The sequence below is a fragment of the Zonotrichia leucophrys genome, chromosome 3, assembly GCF_028769735.1.
Source record: "Zonotrichia leucophrys gambelii isolate GWCS_2022_RI chromosome 3, RI_Zleu_2.0, whole genome shotgun sequence".
Lineage (NCBI taxonomy): Eukaryota > Metazoa > Chordata > Aves > Passeriformes > Passerellidae > Zonotrichia > Zonotrichia leucophrys.
Genome location: NC_088172.1, coordinates 91161568 through 91183823, shown reverse-complemented (window position 1 = coordinate 91183823; position 22256 = coordinate 91161568). Strand labels below are relative to the sequence as shown.

The window sequence follows — 22256 nt, the reverse complement described above, 5'->3', positions numbered from 1 at the left end:
AATGGGCTGCCCGGGAGGCGGTGGAGTCACGGTCCCTGGAGGTGTTTCAGGGAAGCCACTCGGTTCCGCGGCTCTCGGTGCCGTGTCCGGCTGGCTCCGCGGTGCCGGGTCACAGCCTGGGCCCGGTGACCTCAGAGCTCTTTCCCAACAGAATTCATTCCGTGATTCCGTAACAAAGCTCTAATGTTACACTTCGGTCGCTATTTTATTAACGCAATTCGTGCCGCTTCGTGACCGCTGCACGGAGCCCAGTTAACCACGGCCCCAGGACGAATGGCAGGCTTTGCACGCTACTCAAACGCTACACTTTTAAACGTTATTCTTTACAATGTTAACACACGCTCGCTGGGGCATGGAAGCAGCTGACGTTTAGGGTCCCTTCCAGCCTCAGGCTGCTCTAGAGCCCTGAGTCCCGCCGGCATAGCACAGCACAGCAGGACGCCCGAAGCGTAGCACCCGCTCCCTCAGCCCTTTATCCGCAGCGCGGTGCGCGGTGGGGCGCGGGCCGGGCCGGACGTGACGCAGGCGGGGGCGGCGCGGTGCGTGCCGGGAGCGCGGTGGGCGGCGGCGGGCGGGAGGCGGCGGCCGGAGGGGGCCGGGCCGCAGCTACGCGGTTCCTGTCGCCCACAGGGGCTCCCCTCCATGGCGGTTGCCGCGGGAGGCCGCAGATAACCGGCCGCGGCCCCTCTCCCCTTCCTCCCTCCTTCCCTCCCCCTCCCCGCCCGCCGCCATGCCCGCCCGGGCCCCGCCGCCCCCCGCGCAGCCCGCAGGTAAGAGACGGCGGGGGGCGGCTCGTTCCCGCCGGGCCCGGCCGCCGAAGGGCGCCGGGGACCCCTGGGCGCTGCCCCCGGGGCGCGGCGGCGGCGGCCGGGGCCTGTCGGGCAGCGCCGTCCTTGCCGTGGGCCCGCGGGGGAGGGCGGCGGGCCCGGGCGGGGCAGGGCAGGGCAGGGGGAGCCCCGCCGCTCCCCGGGCTCGTCCCGCCGCAGCCGGAGCGGGCTGGCTCGGCTTTGTCCTGCGGCGGGGCCCGCGCTTTCCTGGGGTTCAGCTGGGAGAGGGCGCAGGGATGCGGTGCAAGAAGTTCGGCTGTCCTGTGTGTTTGGCTTTTCCTGACAAGCTTTCTCTTTCGGGGGGCGTAGAGTGTGTCTGTTGCTAAATGCATCTGGACATGACAGGCTGAACAGAGTTACGATAATTTAAGTACGACGTTTTTCTTTTTGAGGAAGAGGTAATGTCATTCTGAAATGAGGCGAAATTGCTCAAATGCTGTTAGGTCCTGACACCTCGGTTTGCTATGAGAAGTGTCTGCTTGGTGAACCAAAATATAATTTTTTCTTTAGAGAAGACAGTGCCTTAAAAACAACGCTTGAACCTTGGGATTCCTTCACAGTGTCAGTAAATTGGCCTCTTAATAGTGACAGCCCTTCCTTCCATCTTCAGCACAGAAATGGATACCGGCAGTTTAATGCTCCTTAAGCAAACATCTGTTCATAAATGACTGGAGTGAGTAGAGAAGCATTGCTGACAGGAGCTGCACTGGGTTGGCTTTACAAGTTTTGTTTCCATGCATGGTTTAGAGCCCAACATGCTTCATTAGAACTCATTTTTCAGCTGTTGAGCCCATGGTAAAGTGAGTTTGATGGATGCTGCTTTTTAGCTGGATTGGTCCTCGGAGACTGAACAAAATTAAAAGTATTTCCTCCTTATTTTATTCTCTGGACATATGAACTAGACTTGGAAAGGCAATTAGCCTACTTTAAAAATAAAAATGGTCTGTTGTGTTGTCAGCACGGGCAGAGGGTTGCTCATGCAATGCACAGGTAGCAGTTTCTCCCCCTGAAGTTGGAGCTGTACCTGGAGGAATGTGACATTAACTGTGGGAGCCTGGGGAAGAGTTGGAGTACCTGTGGCTACTGAGGGCTTGTTTTGTTTATTTTAAACAGTCATGTCCGTAAGAATAAATAGCATGAATGTGAGAATGAGACTTAAAAATACGTAGAAAAGCTAATGGAGCTCTGGTGTTTTCATTCTGCACTGCTAGTTGCATAAAGTACACATTGTATGACCTTTTAAGGTCATGTGAAAGTATGACCTCTTGTTTTTATTTCCTTAATTTGTTTATAAGTAAGCAGTTGAAGGATCTCAGCCTCATTTGTTTTTTTAATGTACTTTGTTTTTGCTCAGATCATGTTTTTGTTTAGCAAAGGATTTAATAGGCTATAAAATCTGGAGTTCACACAGTGAATCATACTTGTGTCACATATTGCTGGTGATGAGGGCTCTGTGTGATCTCTACATTTCTGCTTAAAAACTCCACCAGCAGCTTACTGAGCTAACACAAGACTTTTATCACCCTTATTACCTAAAGTAAATTCTGAAACTTTCAGTACTTTGAAAAGACTTGTCTTTCACAGTGGAAATAATAGAGCACCTTAGATGGACCTCAGTCAGCTCTGCCTTTTCCTCTTGAAATATTCATTGAGCTGTCCTTGCAGGGCTGTGGTGGTATCAGTTGGAAATCCAGTGGTAAAGAAACTGATGCTCGATCGAGTTGTTTTCACTACACTCCGCAGCATAATTTTCTTGCAGATACCATTATCTCTCTCGACAGAACGTTCATTCCTCTCTGTGCTATTGTGCTGTTTGACAACTTAAACTGCTTCTTTGTGAACATTTCAGCGCAATGACATGCTCACCCTTTCATGGGGATTCAAAATACTTATAATTTTTCTGGATAGTTAGAGAAGTGCCTTAGATCCTACTCATTCCTAGGTGTTAGAAATTTTGTCTGTTAGATTTTCTGCTTTGTGCTAAAAAACCACACTGAGTAAGCTGCTGCTATGCACACACACACACACACACACAGAGAGAAAAAAAGCCTTGAAATGCCTTGTTTGAAAACTGACAGTCTCATTTTCTGTGGACTTTCTTTCATGCTAATATCTTTGGCAATTAAAGTTTTCAATTGCAAGGAATATTTCTGTATTGGTGCCACTTGCAAGGTGATCTAAGAAATCTGCTGTAAAGCAAGTAATTTGGGTTTTTCAAATCCAAGAGCCCTGTGTTGGGAGAACCACAGGGAAGGGCAAATCCTCTCTTCACGTTAGTGTGTTTGGAAGTAGGGTGAAGGAAACGTGACACCTCAAGTTCATATGTCTGTTGATAAGCGATGGAAAATAGATTTTATTCTTTGGAGTATTAGGTGTCCCTCCTGTATTGTGTTTTTAATATGAGGTAATGTCTGTAGGTGGGATAAATGGTGAATAAGTAAGCCTGCTCCCTGGAAAACAAGCAGTGAGTACATTTGCAGTAATGGGAACAGACCCATGGCTGTTTTCCTTGTGTCAGGCTGTGGGAGAAGCTGTCACAGCAGAGTGCAGCCCTGGGCAGCTCTGATCCACTCTGTGCTGCAGCCTGTGTGAAGTTTGAAGGGTTTGTGTGTGATGGAGATCACACTGCTCTGTGGGCAAGTCTCTGAGAACACTTGACCCTAGGTAATCTAGTTCTAATACTTTCTAATCTAGCATCTTTTTATCCTAATTTAGAACACATTCCCAGCTAGTATGTTTGAGGGTAACATCCAGAAATAGATTTCTCACTGAGTTAAGCACTGTTTTAAAATGAATTTAAGAAACCATAAGAATGAAAACATCTGAGTTATGTGTTACTTGTAGCCTCTGTCTTTACACATTGTGTGGCTGTGTGCTGTGTGTTGGACACAAATGCTGCATTCCACAGAGCCAGGCTGTAACCTGATTGACTGTCCCAGCCACTTGTGTTTGCCCATATGAATTGAAAATGTGCTTGTTCTTACAACATTTTCCCCACTTTCTGTTTACAGTTTATGCACAGCTGCAGCTGTTAAAGCATATCAGTAGACTTTGAGTTGAAACATTTTTTTGCTTATAGTAACTTTGTGGACAACCTGGTCTTTTAGGTTTGGGGAGTAATGCTATTCGTGGTTAAAAAGAGTTTAATGAAACAACAGAACATTTAGATTCATATTTTCCAACAGCTTCTCTGATTCTGCAGCTAAGCCAAAATGAAACAGGAAGAAGTGAAGCAGCACAACTACTGATAATACATGTTTACTTCTTTATATAGTTTAACATTTAAAATGGAAGTGCTTATATCCAAGATCTGTTTAAATTTCACATGTGTGCCACCTAACTTGGTCCTGCTGCATTGTCAGTGATGAGAGGAAGAGCAGCACTGTCAGAGAGGTTTGAATATGGAATAGGCTGGATTGTCTAGGGGTGCCTGGTGTTTAATGCCAGGCTGGGGAGCACAGGAGAACAGGAAGAATGAGCTGCCTGAGATTAGTGCCAGATTCTTGGTGAAGCTGTCCTGAGTTATGTTACTTTAATGTTCAGTATACGTACAACACTTTGTAATAGAAAGTGTCCAGAAAATTTAGTGTTTGAAACCACAGTAATGTACAGTGGAATGAATAATTGCAAATGGTTGGTAGCGAGAAATAAGGCTTAGATATGTTGGCTTTACTGGAACTGGAGAATATTGTTTTCCTCAACTCATGCATGTCCAAGAAAAGGTGCTCTGAAACTCCTGCTTGGGGTAATGGGCCTTCTGGCTGTAACAGCATTAAGTTCAAAATCGAAAACATTGATTTCTTGGAGGCTTTATGAAGTAAACATTTTCTTGCTCTATTTTGTTTGCTGGTAACTATTTCCAAAAATAAAAGTAAGCTTATTAAACCAATTTAAGAACATATTGACTTCAGCCTGGACAGACTCTCTCTAGAGTGGATTTGGGTTGCAGAAATGCTGTACTAACAGACAGGCTCTCCTCATTTACAACTACCATTCTAGAAATAGGTTCTCAGGTGCAGAAAGACTGGGAATCTGGTTTCCATTGTTCTTAAGCCAAAGAAAAGACAAAGAGATGATGGAAGAGGATAGCTTTTCCTACTGGAAGCCAACACTGTGCTGTAGTAAGAGGTCTAAATCTGGTCCTTACTGTGATATTTTTGGCATTTGCTAGAGGAATTCCCTTGCAGTAAGAGTTAAATGTTCTTGGAAAGATCAGATGCTAGCAGCTAATGACTTGAATCCATCTCCTTGCCATTGCAAGGCTTTTACTGTAAGGTATTTCAGTAACATTGTAATTTCTGTCATGGAGATCTTGATTGTGCCATTTGTGATTATTGTGTTTCCTGTGTGCTTTAAGGAGGTGGTTTGCTTAACTCAGCTTTTCTTCAGAATAATCCACAGCTGAGAGGTTATTCATTGCTTTCCTTCCTCTCAAGTTAAAGGAAACATTCTGCCTTACAAGGGGTTTCTTTTGAATTTCCATGCCTCAAGTGTTTCTTTAGAGATACTCTCTGAGACCTCCTGATTTTTGAGGTGTTATGTAAGAGCCAAACATGCTGTTTCAAGTCTTGCCTTGGAAGATACACAGAGAAGGAACTATTTATACCTGCTTTTGTGTAGTGTAATTGCATTGTTCCTATGCTGCCTAGTCTTTGTTAGGCTGTTGCTATTACTCTACAAAAAGGTAGTGAACAAGGATGTGATCTGTGTGTGAGGAAAGCACATATTGTTCCCTATTTACTGCAAACAAATAAGCAGATAGCCTGGTTTTGTTGTAAATGTTTTGAAAACCTAGTTAGTGATCAGAAAAGGAGGATTTGCATTTTCTCTTTCCAGTTCCTTGCCTATCAAATTTTTTTTAGTATTACTGATTTGTTTTCTTTTAATGTTTCAAATTAACTTGAATTGCATTCTTAAATGCATGTGACTTGAGAAAAAAGGTTTGAACCTTGACTCTTAATTAATTAAGCAGCTTTTTTTTCCTTTAGAGTACAATGTCAATATGTTTTGTGATTGTATTGGTGAATTGCATTTATAGTATGTGAGTGTATTGGTGAATGGCATTTATAGTATGACTTACACAGTGGTCTCCTGTTTGTGGTACTGAAATTTTTTGAGAAATCCCTTGATGGTGAACTTTAGAATTTGAATATAAAGAAGCACATGGAAGCAAGAGCTAGCATTTCCAGTGAATAAAACCCCAACAAGCAAACAGGTAAAAGAAAGAAATACAGAAAATGGCATCTGAGAGAGAATACATTTCTTTATTTTTCCTAGAAAACCTTGCTACAACCACGTGCCATGAGCAATTGATAGAAATCTGTTTTCAGTCTAATCTCAAACTGTTGAGATCTGCAGAAGTTACTGGCATTTGTCAGCATAAATCTGTGTTTGTGACTAAAGAAATCCACTAAACATGAACTCTTTAGCTGTGTCAGATTCCTCACCTCGGGGTGTAAGGTCTGATGCCAGAAACCTGGGTTGTTACTTATTACAAATCACAGAAGTTAGGCGAGTTATGCTCTGTTACACAAGTAAAGGCTGTTATAATTGCCTTCAAATCACAATCCTTATGATATTGTGTACTGAAAAATTGGTGGTTTCTTTTAAGAAGTACATGTTTAAAGAATCTGTAAGTGAACAGAGTTAACTTTGTACTAGACTTTTAAATTTGGTCACCAATTGGCTCAAAAACAAGATGATGAATAATCCATATCATTGGTCATAGAACTTGTTCAAATTCTACTTCGGGTTAAATCACATTGTAAACATCACTTGAAATACCAGGTTTACAGGATAAGGTAGCAGAATGTCTTGACCAAGGTATGTCTGAGCTGGGTAAAAGGACTACAAAAGATGAAGCCACAGTGCCAGCTGTATTTGAAATGCCAGACAAAGCAGGGATTAACTAAATGAAATAAGGAGCAAAGTATTTGTTTTGTCAGACCTGTGGGTTTTCACCAAAGGTTTCAATGGACAAGAACTGATTTGGTTTCTAGCTGGCAGATAGAACACTTTTGGAAGTCATGAAAGAGGACCATAATGAAATTCTTTCTGAAGAAAAACTACATTAAGACTATAAAATACCCATGCTGTTTTATATTGTGAAGAGAATTGGGATTATGCCCAGTTTAAAAATTTATCGCTGATTAGTCAAGAGGAGGGGGAATACCATTATGACTTTTTTCCTTTTCTTACAGTTTGAGTTCTGTCAACAACAATTAAATTGTGTCATTTGTAACCTTACACTCATTTATAATGCAGATTCATACATTTTGGAGCTCTCAGTGTTTGGCTTTTAAAATACAGCAGTAGCATAACTGGAAATACCTGACATTTAAAAAATAATTATACAGAAGTCCATACAGTTGGTTAAGCAGTGGGTTCTTGTGGATTAAACACATAGTAGGCTATCAAACTTGTGATCAAATTTTTAAGTGTACAGTTAATGTTCCTTGCAGATCCTGTTTTGGCAACTGGTACTGAAATGTAGCTGGAGCATTGTGCTGCTGGACTGCTGCTTTGTAAATGGTCCCTGTGTTGTTTTAAAAGTTCTTTGAAATGAAAAATTGAAGGAAGTTTCTTCTGCTCTATGTCAGAAGTTAGAGGAGAGAAAGTTTTTAAATAGTCAGACATCTTCCTACATGTTCAGTTAGGTTTTGGCTGTCTGCTTCAGCTCCCATGCAGTTATCTTTGTCCTGTGCTTATCCTTATTATTCTTGTCTCCCCTTTTTTATGTTAACTGGAAAGAAAAGGAGTCTTGTGGGTAAATTCCCTGTGGTTGTGATGCTTGCTCCTCTCACATTATTCAGTTTGTTTCCTGAAACTGCATATTTGGGTTATTTTAGATCATCCTTGCCTCCAAGGATGTTCTCAACTCTGTTGGGATTTATTTTTGGCTGAGGTTAAAATAGTCATACAGTAAATGGTCAACCAAAAAATGGGTAGGGTTGTTATGATGGAGTATATGAATTTTTCTTGGGATATCTTGCCAAAATGAGATCCACTAATGTAAGGTGGTGTAGTTAGTAACACAGACCTGAATGTGATATTTCAAATTACTCCAGTGAAAACCAATCTCTAAATCTGAAAAGACTTAAAACACATGGTTTTTGATGAACTATATGGACACATTTTTCTTTTAATGGGAAAGTTCAGAAGTTTAGAGTGAGTGAAGCTCTTCTCTCAAATACCTTGTTAAGCAGCTGGTGCTGAGTAAGCCTATGTGGGAGCTTGTTGACAACTTAGGCTTTATTCTAAACAAAATTCCTTTGCAGTTCTCTTCTGTTTGCATGTTATGTTACAAATTACTTCATGCTTTCATCTGATAAGCATGGTGTACTTTTGTAACTGCAAACTACCCTTTCAAAAAGAAATTTTATGTTAGTCACCTCAAGAATGCCAGTTTCCTGGAATATATCAAGTGCTTGGTGTGTGCTTGAGAAGAACTGCAGAGCTCCATTTGTTGCTTTTTTACCCTTTGTGTGCTGCTCTTGAGGTGCTTTTACAAAGTTGTTTGCTAAAGGCACTGGATATAAGGATCATGTTTTATCTGTGTTGCAGAACTAGTGTTGTAAAGTCTGCACTTATTCTGGTGGTTAGAAGTTCAAATATTTGCCAATATGTGTAGGTTGTTTCCACTCTTTTTCTGTAGGTGAGGCTTAGTGTTATTACAGTTCATTCATGTCAAGTGTCATTTGAAATGGAGAGAGATTGGTGTGAGCTCTTCTTTGAAGGGTTTTAAGGTATGGACTAGTTCAGTGATGTGTACAACTGTGAATTTATACATACTAGTGGTTATTGTTTCATTAATTGCACACAGCATTGAAAAAGTCAAGATCATTCTTTAGGAAAGAAAATTTTCCATCCATATCTGGCTTGTTCCTGCAATGGTTTGCAATGTTAAGACAGAGAAAGTCCTTAATCTGTTTCTATCTAGGCCATGGGAATACTTTCTTTTTTTTTTCTTTTCCCCCTGTGGTTTAGTGATTTGTGGTTAAATATTTTATGAATAATCGTGCTCAGCTCTCTTTTTGAGAATAAGTTTTGATGAAGTGTGTTTGGCTCTAGGCTTTACTGGTGGCATCATGATGGCATTTCTCAGCTGGTTCCTGAGACAGATGCAGGCTGGTGGCAGCAGAGATGGAGGCAGTGTGTTGGCTTGTGGGTGGGAAATCTAGAGAACAGGGCAACCAAAGGGAAGCCCATGGTTTGGTAGAAAGAGAGCAGGGCAGCAGGTCATAGCTAGTGGTTCTAGCAGCAGTTCCTTCCTCCACTCCTTCATTTCAGAGCTTATGGAAGCACTTTTTGAAGTCTTTGACAGTGATGAAGGTCCCTTATGTGTATGGCTGTTGTGGCATTGCTCAATGCAGTGGCTTAATGCCTGTCACACACCTGAGCACACAAGGAGTGTGGCAAATCATGGACCAGGGTCACTGGCACTTTTGTGAACTGCTGGTGATGGGAGGTAGAGAACTGATGGGTTTAAACTGAATTTAGTTGTGCCAGTGTGTTGCACAACAGCTCAAGATGATAATTTCAGCACTGTCTGCTGACAATTTGATCATGTCATAGTTTAGAGGAGACTTGAACTGTCCCAATAGATTCTTTGTGACCTGTAAAACACATGGGTTTGGGGAGTGTTTCTTTCTGATATCTAATACAGATATTGACCTATATACACACTTTAAAAATGAGGCATGAAACTGTAAAAATGAAATATATAAGAAAATGAAAGCTAGCCCTGTTCTAATATAGCTCTGTTTTCCCCTCACACAGAAATACATTAATGTTGAAGCAGAACCAAACAATGGAACCAGACATTATTCGAATGTACTCCTCATCCCCTCCACCACTTGACAATGGAGCTGATGATGATGATGAAGATGAGTTTGGAGGATTTTCTGGTGTGAGCACTGCTGGTGTAGCTTTTGCTGATTTTGATACAGCGGACTACAGTCATCCAAAGGAAGAGTTTATACCCACAAATCATTTCATCCCACTCCATGATTATTCTGACAATGTAGCTAGCATTGCAACTTTCACATCTGTTAAAAATGGTAAAGATAAAGACTGCATTGCAGAGCTTCCTACTCATCCTAAGGAGCTTTCTGATATGTCAGCTACTAGTACTATCAAAGAAAAATCTAAGTTTAGAACTTCAGGTACCGCTTTAGAAGATGTAAACAGAAGGGGGGAACAAAGAGACAACACTGGAAAATCAGAGGGTTTTTCTTCTCATGTGGTTAGAACTGGTGTAACAGTTGAGAGGCAGGATGAGCAAATAGATGCTTGTAATGGTGAGAAACTTCCGTGTCTAGAGATTCTAACAAACGGATTTGCAGCATCAGACCCTGTAAATCCTCAGGGAACAGAAGATCTAGACAGTATTGGTGACTCAAAGGGACTGAAAACTGTTAGCACCCATAGTACTGAGCAAAATTTGAACTCAATACCTAGCTCAGGTGAAGATGTTGCAGATTTTGCTACCTTCTCAAACAAAACCCCAATCCATTTAGAGGGAGCAGAGCCTACAATATGCAGTGTTCTTAGTGAAAGAGACTCAGTGAGCATTCAGGAGAACAACAGAATAAACAGAGTAACTCATAGTGAAGAAGAGCTTTGCATTTCAGAAATTAGTTGTGAACAGGGTCCCTCAGCACTGGAATTTGCAATTTCTAGTACGTCTCAAACAACTGGAAGTTCAATATGCACTACAGAGAACGGAGAGCACAGTGGGAGGAGAAGACAACATCACATAGAGAATGGCAAAGATTTTAGTAGGTCTGAGGATTCTTCAAAAGCAGCAGACATCCAGGCTGATAAGATCCAAAGCCTCAGCTGTGATCCTGCAGGAGACGAACTGGGTGGTGATGAAGATCTCAAGAATGGTGGAAGTAGCACTGAAGTTGTAGTTTGCAGTGACAAACATGATGATGTGTTTGGTGACTTTGGTTCAGTCAGCAGTGCATCTCCCACCTTCAGGAATGCTGAAGGCTCAGTAAACGCTCTCGATTCAGAAAGAACTCCTGAGCAGCCCGCACACGCCAGCGAACCCGACGAGGAGTTTGGTGAATTCAGGGACACGAGTACTGTGTGTCAGCAGCCAGCAGGTTTGGACCAAGCTGAACTAAATCAGGCTGCTGGCACTTTAGAATGTGATACTACCAGTAAAACTTCTGGGGTAGACTTCCAGCATACTACTGAGGTAGAAAATGGTGACGATACTGAATTTGGAGACTTCGATTCGGTGCCAAAACCTCAAGATGAGAGTGTTGCTTTCCAGGACTCGGATGACTTTGCGGACTTCAGTTCAGCAGGTTGTGACCAGGCCACAGACTGGAATGCTTTTGAAGATGAACAAAAAGACAGCTGTTCTTGGGCTGCCTTTGGAGACGAGCAGGCTGGTGAATCTCATCACAGAAAAGAGACGTGGCAGTCACATAGGACAGATGTGTCTGCCAGGAGCGATGGCCCCGTGTTCCACAAGACTGACAGTGCTGCTCTAGCATCTTTCCAAGGGACTATCAGTAAGCAAGAGCTATCACCTTCAGTTCAGGTAACAGTTTGCTTTGTTTTCCTCAGTCTTGTTCTGCTCTTGTGCATACAGTTCTTCCTGGTTCCTGCTTCTGCGTACAACAAATATTTGAATAGTCCTTGTTTGCCTTTCAGGAGAGATTTAATGTGCTCTGTGAGGCAGGCTGGCATGAAACATTATGCTGTGTTTGGATCTTGCAGATCTTTGCAGCACTGTTACTTCCCACAGACAAATGAGCAGGGTGTGCTGGAACTTGTAGGAATGTGTTTTGATGATTACATGTGATCATTTACATAAATTGATCAAAGGAGTAAGCCAACCTGAACATTTCAGAGCCTGTGATAGTTTTTCCTTTTGCTTCATTGTTTACTGCCTTTTGGAGAGGCACTGTGTTGCCTTTTTGTAAAATAGTGATGTGACCAGAAGCTGGGATTACTGGTTCCCAAAATTTTCCATCACCATTCTCTATCAATGTTTTCAAAACCTGATTAAAAGTGATGATCTGATTTGTAAGTAGTTGTACTAATTCACTTAGAGCAGACAGCATGATAAAACACAAGCTGTGGAATTCTGTCTTGGGTATTCAAACTCCTGGGAAGTTAACTCTTTAAAAGTTCTTTAAAAATAAGTCTCTGTTAGGTATTAATTGTGGGGAGCTGCACATTCTAGCAACATCACAGAGGACTGGTGATTTGTTAAAGCTGCTGCTATTTCTAATTAGAAGTTTCCAGGAGAGGGAAGTAAATAGGTTTATTTCTTACCACTTCTCCTATGTTTTCTGCTTTTGTTGCTAAATATTCATTAATTCCTAATTAGTTACTTCCTAAACCTTTTTGACAGTCATTTTGAGATCTGTGGCTATTCCTACAAAGACTTTTTTTGTTAAGCATTTAGTAATACTTTTACAAAATCCAGAACAAGAATTTCAGTTTAGAATTTTCTTCAAAGCTTCTTTTTATTCATGTCATTCCATGTGAGTAGTTTAGAGTTTGCCCTGTCCTTTTGAAGCATGCAGCAGCACCAGCAGTAAAGGATGTTAGTGGGAATATGTGCCTGAAAGGTTTGGATCTTCTCTGGCAATAAAAGGAAATGAGGTAAGTCCTTTCTTTCAGGGCCTTGCTCAGTGACAGCCCTGCCTCTTCCCATTTCCTACCAGTGACAGGTGAAATGGCTTTTCAGGAGGTTGTGCCAGCTGGAGCTCTGCCAGCATCAGCAAATGGAATGGAGCTTTTGGGACTTAGCACTGATTTCTTGTCACGTTAAAAGCTGTGAGCCTCATGCCTTGCTCTTCCTGCCTGCTGTTCCGTGCAGTGACTAACACTCCAAACCTCAAAGACATTTCACAAGCCAAAGAAAAGGCTCCTGAGTAAACCTGCAGGCAGATTTTTGTGTCTGTGTCAGACCTTGCTTTATCACCTGAATGTGTTGGTCCATTTCTTAAGCTGAAAGCACAAATCTATTGCTACCTATTCACCCATAACATTTGAGAATACTAAGATTATTGCAATTAATCTCAGTTGTTTCTCTTGCCACTTAAAAGACTGTCCAGAATCTGAGAAAGAAATGGGGTGGGAAGATGATTCTAGTAAATCATCCCTTTTTTCTTGTAATTAATTAATATTAAGGGATAGCCTAAAGGTTTCAAATATTTATTTTCACTTAAAGTTTTCTGTGATTTTATGATCGATTTTCAATAGAAAACACTTCTGAATGTAGATATTATATAAACAGAACCCTCAGAGCCTCTGTAATTAAGTTTTCCCTCCCCAAGCCTGCCTTAACAAAAGTCAAGTAAATTGGAAGTTCCTTACTTAAAGTCTACCATGAAGTCTAATTGTAAATCAGATTTTAAGACTTCAAGTTTTTTCATTCCTTCTCTTTATGCTGCAGTCAGTTGTGACTGTTTGGATCTGAAGTGATGTTCTCCTTCCTCTGCCAGTGAGGAAGTACAGCTGAGAGAATGTTTTACACAAATAAACTGGAGAGGAAGTTGAGCTGGACGTGTTTTCTCTGTTGCAATAGTTTCCTTAGCCTTGCAATGTCAATTGCTACATTTTTTTTCAGTTAACTCTTAAGGTAGTAGTTACTTTGTAAGTGCTTGAAGTTTCAGAGGGATCCACTAAAACTTTTTTTAATTAAACAATCCTTGTTTTAAAATTAAATAGTTACTCTGTTTATAATCCATTGAGCCACAGTTTGCTAAATTGCTGCTAGAAACAGAGGTTAACTAATGAGTCAGCATGAGCCAGCAGACAGCCCTGGTACTCTGAGTGCAGAAGCTTAGTAAAATTAAACTCAGATTTTGATCAGCTCCCTTGCTGTCTTTTAAGAGGTTGTCACTGAGTCAAATCACAAAATATGGCATTTTAAAGTAGTTGCCAATCTTCTGTTTGGCAGGTATTAAACTTGGTTCTGCAGCTGTTTGATGCAAAAGCAGAAATACTGGCAGGCAAGATAAATCTGGTGAGAGGGAAGAAAACAAAGTTTGTTATTACCCAACCTAAAGAGGGACAGGGAGGAGGGGATTACGTGCATCAATGTGTTGCTGGCAGATCTAAAAAGCATTTGCTGTAGCAACCCAAAGGGAGCAGGCTGTGTACAAACAGTGCATGTGTTAGACACTTGAGATAGATGGGAAAATTGAGATCTCAGCTTAGGCTAAAGGTGAGCTGGGATCGTTTACAAGATACTGAATACACTTGATCAGTGATGGTGAGGCTGGGAGAGGCACTGTAATGTGGTGATGAAAGAATCCTGAATGGTTTATAAACAGAATGATCCTAATGGAATTCTTTGCAAAAGCAGAAAATTGAAAAGGCTACTTAGCCAGCAGCAATGCTGTTTAAATGTGGAAATAATGTATACAGCAATTTTCATCCATCAGAATGCAGCATGAAAGCAAAGTTATTTATCAGTAGCTCAAGTTTCCATTGAAAAGGTCTCTGTGTATTTTCCTTTGTTTCTTAGTTTGTAGATTCTGAATGTGGAGATGGCAGTAAAATATTGTGCTTTCTGAATGCAGTCTTGATTGCACGATGTATGTATGATGGGCAAACTGTTTAAAGACTGTGGATTTGGTATAATCTTTAATTAAAAATAGGCTTTGCTTCTATTCAACTACTTAATCCAGTTTTTATTAGAAAATATACAATATAAAGGATGAAACTAAGAGGTGGGAAGTTCACAAAAATTCCCTTATATAGTCACATGTAGTGGCAAAAAGATCATGGTCTTTTCTTCCTTGCCTTTGGTCTCAGGCTCTCTGAATTCTGCTCACAATTTGCAGTGCAGGATTTGTAACATGCTGACCAGTGGTTTTGTGTGGAGGGGAGAGGAGGAAGGGCATGGTGTGCACACAAACTACCATCTGAACCCATATTAATGCTGCATATACCTTAATCCATTTAGTTTGTCTGCAGCTGAAAAGATCTAATGCCTGGTTTCAGTATGGCTGCACTCTGCATTAGGGATGTGCCTTTGTGTTCAGTAACAGGTTCAGGATGTAGTTGTGGCTGAAATGGTTGATCCAACAAGTCTTGAGCAAATCTGCACAAGCATTAGTCCTTTCTATGAAATCTCATTGCACACTACCAGGTTTTGTTTATGATGAATATAAGGCTTGTAGGGCAGCTTTTTCCATGAGATAATGCTGAGCATTAGTCAGCTGAGGGGGTTACTCTGCTGCATTAAGAATATATATGTGTGTATATATATATATATATATATATAGGATTCAGCAGTGAGGCACAAGAGCAGTAATAATCCATGGTAATCATGTGGGTGGGGAATATGGCTGTGCCTGCCTGTGTGCAAGGAGCATGGGCACCTCCAGAGCAATAGGAGCTAAAGAAGGGCTTGGTTGGAAGGCCAGATCTTACCTGAGACTTAACAAATCCTGGCAAGGGGTGAAGGAAAAGGTGAACAGTCCTCCAAGTGGGTTTTAAGGTTCTCCACTTATTAGAGAGCCTGTGCAGGCTCTGCCTCTTTGGATTAATCAGTGTGGGCGAGGCACAGTTACTGAGCCATGAATAGGCACCCAGACAAAGAAAGCCCTGGATCACTGTCATTTGGAGTGTACTCTGTCTTGGGCAATGAGCATCCTTTTGGAGAAAAGTAATTATGACCATAAAGACTTCAGCCCCTCAGTTCAGTAAGGTAAATTAAAATAGTACTGGCTACTTATGTAAACATACCCTTTTGGAAAGGTTTGGGGGTTTTAAGTCCACAGCACAGTTCTGAAGTATTTGCAGCTGTATAACAGTAAAAATCACACTATTAAAAGTAGCCAGTAATTGCTGGTTTTCAGACTGGCTGAGGGGAATCTTGCAAAAGAAAATAGTTTGAGAGAGGGTTGTTTTAACATTACTATTTATGGACAAAATTATTTTCCATTTTGTACACGCAAGTATCATCTGCTGTACTTCCTCTCGCAGTCTGACTGAAAAGTTAGTATAACACCAGTAGGTAACAACAACGTGACAAACTGGAATGGTCACTGAGTTTTATGTGCTCACAATAAATAACTGTTAAACTGGACTTTGCTTGCATGGAAGATGCAATATTTGATGCATTCTTCAGCTGAGGGAGAATAAATGGTGAAGCTTCCAGCAGGAAGGAGAGAGACAGCTTCATATTTCTAGCCTGAACTTCCCTGCAGTTTCTAACACTCAGATCAAGCAGTAAAAAGAGCAGAGAAGTCTTAACTTTTTTTTCCCCTTAAGCCACTACATTTTCAGATTTGCTTTGCAGCTGAGCTCAAAACTTTTATATTTACACTTTTAAAATGGGTTTGGGATATTTAGGACTAACATTGCCTTCTTTAATTCTTTAAATTATTGTTTAAAAAAAATCTTGAATCCTCATTTTATGTTGATGAAGGTTTTTTTTTAGCTCTTGTGGCATCCTCTTTCTGATTTGCAAATCTCAGTTTAGGAATAGTGTTTCCATTGTAAATTTCCCGTGTAAATAAAAGCACCTATTTCAATTCAGTTTTTTACATCTAAGAAATTTATGGCACTACCTTATACTAACCAGCTTTTAAAGTGGGGATGAAGACAAGCCATCACATTTGAAACATGAGAAGTTAAACCAGTTTTCTTTGTAAGCTTTGCTTCACTTTACTCAGGAGTTTTTCTGCCTGCAGCTGTTCTCCTGTTGCTTCTGAGGAGGTGTTGCCTCCTCAAAGAAAGAAATTGTTGCTGTGTGAAAAGGAAATGGGTTCATAGTTTAAACAGTCCATAAACTGTTTCAAAGAAAAAACCATCCCCATTCAATTGAGAACTTAGGGATTTGTTCATTTGCTTGTGGGGTTTTAGTTAACCATTTAGCTTTGTTTAATGCTTGAGTCCAGAACATTTTGAGGAAGTTGATTGGTGTGTTCCCCATGGGGAGTTACATCCATTGAAATTGGTTCTTCAGCTCCCTTGTGTCCTATATGGTCATGAAGTTTAGCTCTTACAAAATCCCCAAACCGACCCCCCCAGAATACTCCAAGAACATCAATAAAACTGTCCAAACAAAAACCCCAAATACACCCAGCCCATGTACATGTACACACATGGTCAAGGAAGAAGAGTAAATGGCTACTTAGCTTTTAACAGGCAAATGTGTTGCTGGAAAATGTGGTTTAGTTGTTAAAAAACCCAGCAAAGGGAGCTTCTTATTTAACCTTTATTTTATTAAAATAGTCATAAAAAGCTGTGCTAGGCACTCTGCAGAACAGTGAGTTCATGATTTAAGTTAAATAAAATCTCAGTGGTTAATAATTTTCTTTTCTTGGTCCCTGAGCTTTGTTCTGTCATTTTTTGAGAGCTTTCATTCAGCTTCTGAGTTCCAACCAGAAGCCAGTCATGTCCATATGGACTTTATTCCTTTCCTACTTTATATGTTTAGCATTTTTGATCTTTCATAGGCTCAGTTCCATCTCCTTTAATATCTTTTTTCTTTTATTACTTTTCACAAAAGCTTGAATATCTAAACATGCTCAACAATTTAACTATTACACTGGTTTTATTTATTCTTAGATCTTCCAGTGTTGTGTTTGGTAGAGGCAAAGAGCCCGGAGTTTGTGGTGCTTCCTCTGGCAGCAGGATGAGGAGGGTTGAAGGCATGCCTCTGTGTTTGACTCTTCCCTTCTTAAAGCACCTCTGGAGGCTGCCAGAGCAGAGAGGCTGTGGGATATCAGAGATTTCCTAAGGGAAGATAAGGGCTTGTGTTAAAAATGGGGCTGTGCCCCCCAGTGGAAAGGGGAGAGGGTGGAAGGACAAAGTGCCGCTCCACTCCTTGAAAGGGAGCTCACCTGGGTGAGTTCTTGTGTCTGCTCCACAGCTTAGATGGGACCAGAACCATGGAAAGAAAGAAGCAAGACTGGCTTTTTTCCACTCTTGCACAGAGAGTTGCCCTAAACGTTACCCACAGAAGCCTTACAGCAGTTACCTGGTGAAAACTGCCATTTGTGTCCGCTGTTTCTGTAGTGGGGCTCAAGTGTGTTGTTTTTATGGCAAATTTTATTAGCTCCCCTTTTGATAGCTCTGAAGAAAGGCAGTGCCCTGTCACTGTTGGGTTCATGTGGGGGCACCTGGGGAGGATTTGGTGTGCTGGGTGGTCAGTGAAGAATTGCTGTGTTGAAAGAGTTCTTGGATTCTGTGACCTTGTGGTGGAGAAGAAGAAAAAACAAATTGTGTAAACCAAGTGCTTTGGGCTTTCAGCTCTGAGGGATGGATCTTGACCCCTGTTTAATTGCCACAGAGATAAATTCTAATCTTGTGGTTATGCTTATTTTTAAAAAGCATCTCTGATACTTTCTTTGGTTTGGTGGTGATTACCACGTCTTAAGTGTCTGCTAAAATGCATTTACAAAAACTATGAGTCTTTAAATTTATTAATAAATAAATTTACTTATCTATTTATCAGCTGTTTGGAGAATCACAGCTAATGTTTAATGGCAGCTGTAGCCTTTTCACATCTTCTGTAAATGCCTTCAAGAATTATTCTTCTTGAATGGCCATGGAGAACAATCATGTATCAGATACTTTTGGTGACATGAGAAGTGGATAAAAATTATTGGTTTCTGCCTGTTTTTTTCCAGAAAGGCAGATGTGACATTACTTCTGGTCATGCACAGTATTTTCTTGCAGTCTGATTTATGCAACAATAGATTCGAGTTTGTAGGAGGTGGACATTTACACCAGCTTTAAAATCTTGGTGATGCCCTTAATACCTGGAAGCTGTGACCACAGGATTTCATCACCAAAACAAGTTCAGTTGCTTTGTAATTTCATTACAAAACCGAGTCCAGCTGCTTCCATTGCCACTGTGTGGAGATGTGTGTTTGTGCACTCATCCCTTTGTCCATTTGCACATACAGAATTAATTATTCTGCTTTGCTATGGAAACCATTCTTTGTCATATAGAAATAAGGGCTAAGCATCGCTGGGAATTTAGAAAAGATGACAGGAAGTGTAAAGAATGCTGTAGTTAAACTGTTCCTGAAATTTTGGCACAATTCTTAAACTCAAATTTGAAATGTGACACTGATTGAGATTCTGCTTGGTTCTTAGAGATGTTCTGTTAGTTCTTTCATTACCTAAGCAAGCATATTTTTAGTCACTAGCATGTTCTCAAATGTTGATCCTTTTAAAGAAATGTGATGCCTTGCTGTCTCTGTGATCCAATGCCATTCATCTGCCTCTTGCTTTTCCCTGGGGATTTGTACTCTTGCTGTATTACAGAAATGAAGTAAGCATCACCTGTTAATGCAAGATAAGGGGAAGTGATATATTGTAGGCAAAGTTAAGGTTTAAAATTGAAGCAGAGTGTGCTTTAGTGTGTTAAAGCATTAAGCTAGAATCTGGAATAGTGTTTAGTTTTACTTCCTAAAAATGTAAGGTGGTGTCTTAGTTCTGGTTAACAAACAGGAAACAGCCTACAAGTATTGCAACTTTGTGTATGGCCAGAATGACTGAGCATTGAGAGATGATTAAAAGAAGAAATATTTACTGTAGAACATGGCTCATTATGGTCAGAATTTACCAGAGAGGTAATGAAGAAGAAAAGAAAAGGAAAAAAAAAAAGCGGGGGGAGGGGGTTGAGTCAGGTATGCTCCGAGTTTAGATCTTTGCACATTTTTACATTATGGTTTGCAAGTGTACCTGGTGGCTGTCCCTCTCAGGCATTTCTTTCCCAGGCAGTAAAACTGAAGAGCTGATGCTCTAAGCCAGTTCATTTTCCTGTTTTTTGCAGTTAGAGGCTGAACAGACAGAATAGTCTGGACAGACTCCATCCCAGTTCCTGACTCATCCTCCCAACTCCAACACAGAATCCAGATATTCTGATAACATGTTTACCTCTGTTATGTTTGCTGATGTACATGGTCAGTGAGTTGCTTAGCTGAGATGAGAGACAAGGCAAATTTTCAGCTAAAAGTTCAAATAAGAAATGTTGCAGAGAATTATTGGAATTGTGAAGCAGATATTTTGCTGCATGAAGGTTTGTCCCAGTTGTATCGATTGGCCTAACTAAAATAGGTAACTTCCTCCTACAGCCTTGCTTTTTTGAACTTTAAATCATCTCAGTTGTAACAAAACCCCTCTGTTTTGAGGCCTATGTGTGTAAATTGAACATTGTTGCTGGAATATGCTGCATCTCCACAGGAGGGCTCTGCTGGCACAGCTAAAACAGCACATGCTGTGGGATGCTCCTGGGATTTCTGCCTACTCTGTTTCTTTTCCATTTCCCCAGTAGAAAAGCAGGTGCTGGAGCTGCTGGATGCTGCCCTGTGTGTGTTGCAGCAGAGCACTGGGAAAGTGGTTGTTGAGGAACACTAAACTAGAAAGATGGAAACACTCCACTGAATGCCAGGCTTGTGTCTCCTTTCCTTAGCAAGAAAAGAGATTCATGTATTTCTGGCAAAAATGAGTACATTAAAAAAGGCTTTATTTTCATTTTTACAAGCATATCTTGCAAAAAATACTATTGAAATTGATATTTTACTAAATATTAAAAGCTTGTTGTTTACCTGTTTTTAATGGGTTGAAAAAAAAATTCCATATCATTAGTACATCTGATGTCCAAGACCAGTTAACAGAGGTACAAGAAGCTGAAATCCTGTCTATATGGACATACTAAAGAGAAAAGAGAAATGTAAGGGAAGAACTTGAAAAGAAGAAAGCATCCTATGCTTGTCAGAAAAAACAGAGGGATTTTTTTGGTTTTGTGAGGGCAGGAGATTGTTTGACTTTTGTTTTGTTTTTCATGTTAGATCCATCTGCCAAGGCCCAGTGCATGCTTTGGAGTTAAAATGTCTGGAAATCATTATTTCCAATATATGCTGTTTATATTGCTGAGACATTGTCCTTATATAGCCTAAATCTTGTTGTGTGCACTTTCTGGTAATTTCTACCAGAGTGACTTTGGACACTTCTGTTAGAACTCACTTTGCAGAGGGCAAACAGTAAATGTACAGGATCCTAGCCTGTATTTGGTGTTTAAAGAGTCTTGTGGTCCTCTGGCAGTTAATATTTTGTGGTAAGTGAAATCTTGTGTTAGCTATAAGTTGTTTTCCATCTTGCTGTAATATTGGACTTATCTTTGTAACAGTTAGCAAAACTTGACATAAATATTTTCTCTTTGGTATAGGCAACATTGCTAAGTCGTCTGGAACGAATATTTGAAGTCTGTTTTCCTTCCATTCCTGTTGCTGAAATTGAAGAAGAAATAAGTTCCTTGAATCATTTGCTGGAAGCAGGTGAAAAGCAGATAACAACTGAGGAGACCTTAGGAAGTACTGGGTAAGAAACCACAGTGCAACAAATATAAGATGAACTTGAAACACATATGGCAGTAATTTAAAATGAGGTGTTTGCTTCAAGTATTTTGAGAAGCCATCGAGTGAAAATCAGCTATCTCTCAGAATTCTTGTTTTCAGTGACTACATACACCAGGAGTACTTCACTTAGCAACTCAGCCGCCTATCATCTTCTTTTCAATTATGTCTCTGAATTAACCAAATATGTCTTATTAGTTACACTTGCTATAAATTACTGTATTTATTTACTGTACTACTGTATTTATTCATGTAATGATGAAGTCTTAGCAGGCTTTGTCCTGCCTGCCATGGACATCATTTTCCAGTAAGAAGTCTGAACTATAATTGCTCTGAGAACACTGCAGTTTTAGTTCCCCTGGGTATTGTGCTTGGGCATAAATTTAATTGGAATGTATAATAAGTCACTTGCATTAAAAAACAAAATAAGTATTGGAGGCTGCTAAGCTGTATTTCTGAATGATAACTTGATTTATGATGGGTTGTGCAGGGAACTGATGGACGTGTGGACAGAGCTGCAGGACATCCACGATGCATATGGACTGAGATACCAGTGGGGTGGCTCCCACAGCAACAAAAAGCTTCTGTGCTCCCTGGGAATTGACACAAGAAATATTGTGAGTCTGCCAGCAAAACTGCCTTTTTAAATAAGGAAGCTGCTTTATATGTAGAATCAGGTGGAGGTGTTCTGTGTGAATGCCTTCTCCTAATTGCATAGTTGCACAGGACATGGGTGTTCATGACAGACCACCTGGCAACATTTTACAAGCCCTATTAATGTCAAAAGTTGCAAAAATTAGTTTTTAACCATTGTGTTATAATTAACATAGCATTTATTCTGTGATACTAACCTTATTCAAGTTATGTAGCATTGAAAAACATTTCCATCACTGACATAGAAGAAACTCTTAAGTAAATTCTTTGTTGTTTTATCAGCTCTTTACAGGCAACAAGAAGCAGCCTGTTATAGTACCCATGTATGCAGCAGGACTGGTAAGCTTTTTTTAGTATTATTTTTTGTTATAATTCCAGCAACATCATATAATGAGGTATATTAAATGACATTAAA

At 40.6% G+C, this 22256-nt stretch overlaps 1 protein-coding gene across 2 annotated transcripts in view; it reads left to right on the top strand.

Moving 5' to 3' along the window:
- Positions 1–565: 565 nt before the first annotated feature.
- AFTPH (aftiphilin) overlaps positions 566–22256 on the top strand; it is a 42448-nt gene continuing 20757 nt past the window's right edge. For both annotated transcript variants that reach the window (XM_064709236.1, XM_064709235.1), the window contains exons 1-5: positions 566–770; positions 9606–11385; positions 21001–21152; positions 21678–21804; positions 22124–22180. In XM_064709236.1, the coding sequence (XP_064565306.1) occupies positions 9616–11385; positions 21001–21152; positions 21678–21804; positions 22124–22180 (2106 nt within the window). In that variant the 5' untranslated portion in view covers positions 566–770; positions 9606–9615. The remainder of the gene's footprint in view (positions 771–9605; positions 11386–21000; positions 21153–21677; positions 21805–22123; positions 22181–22256) is intronic.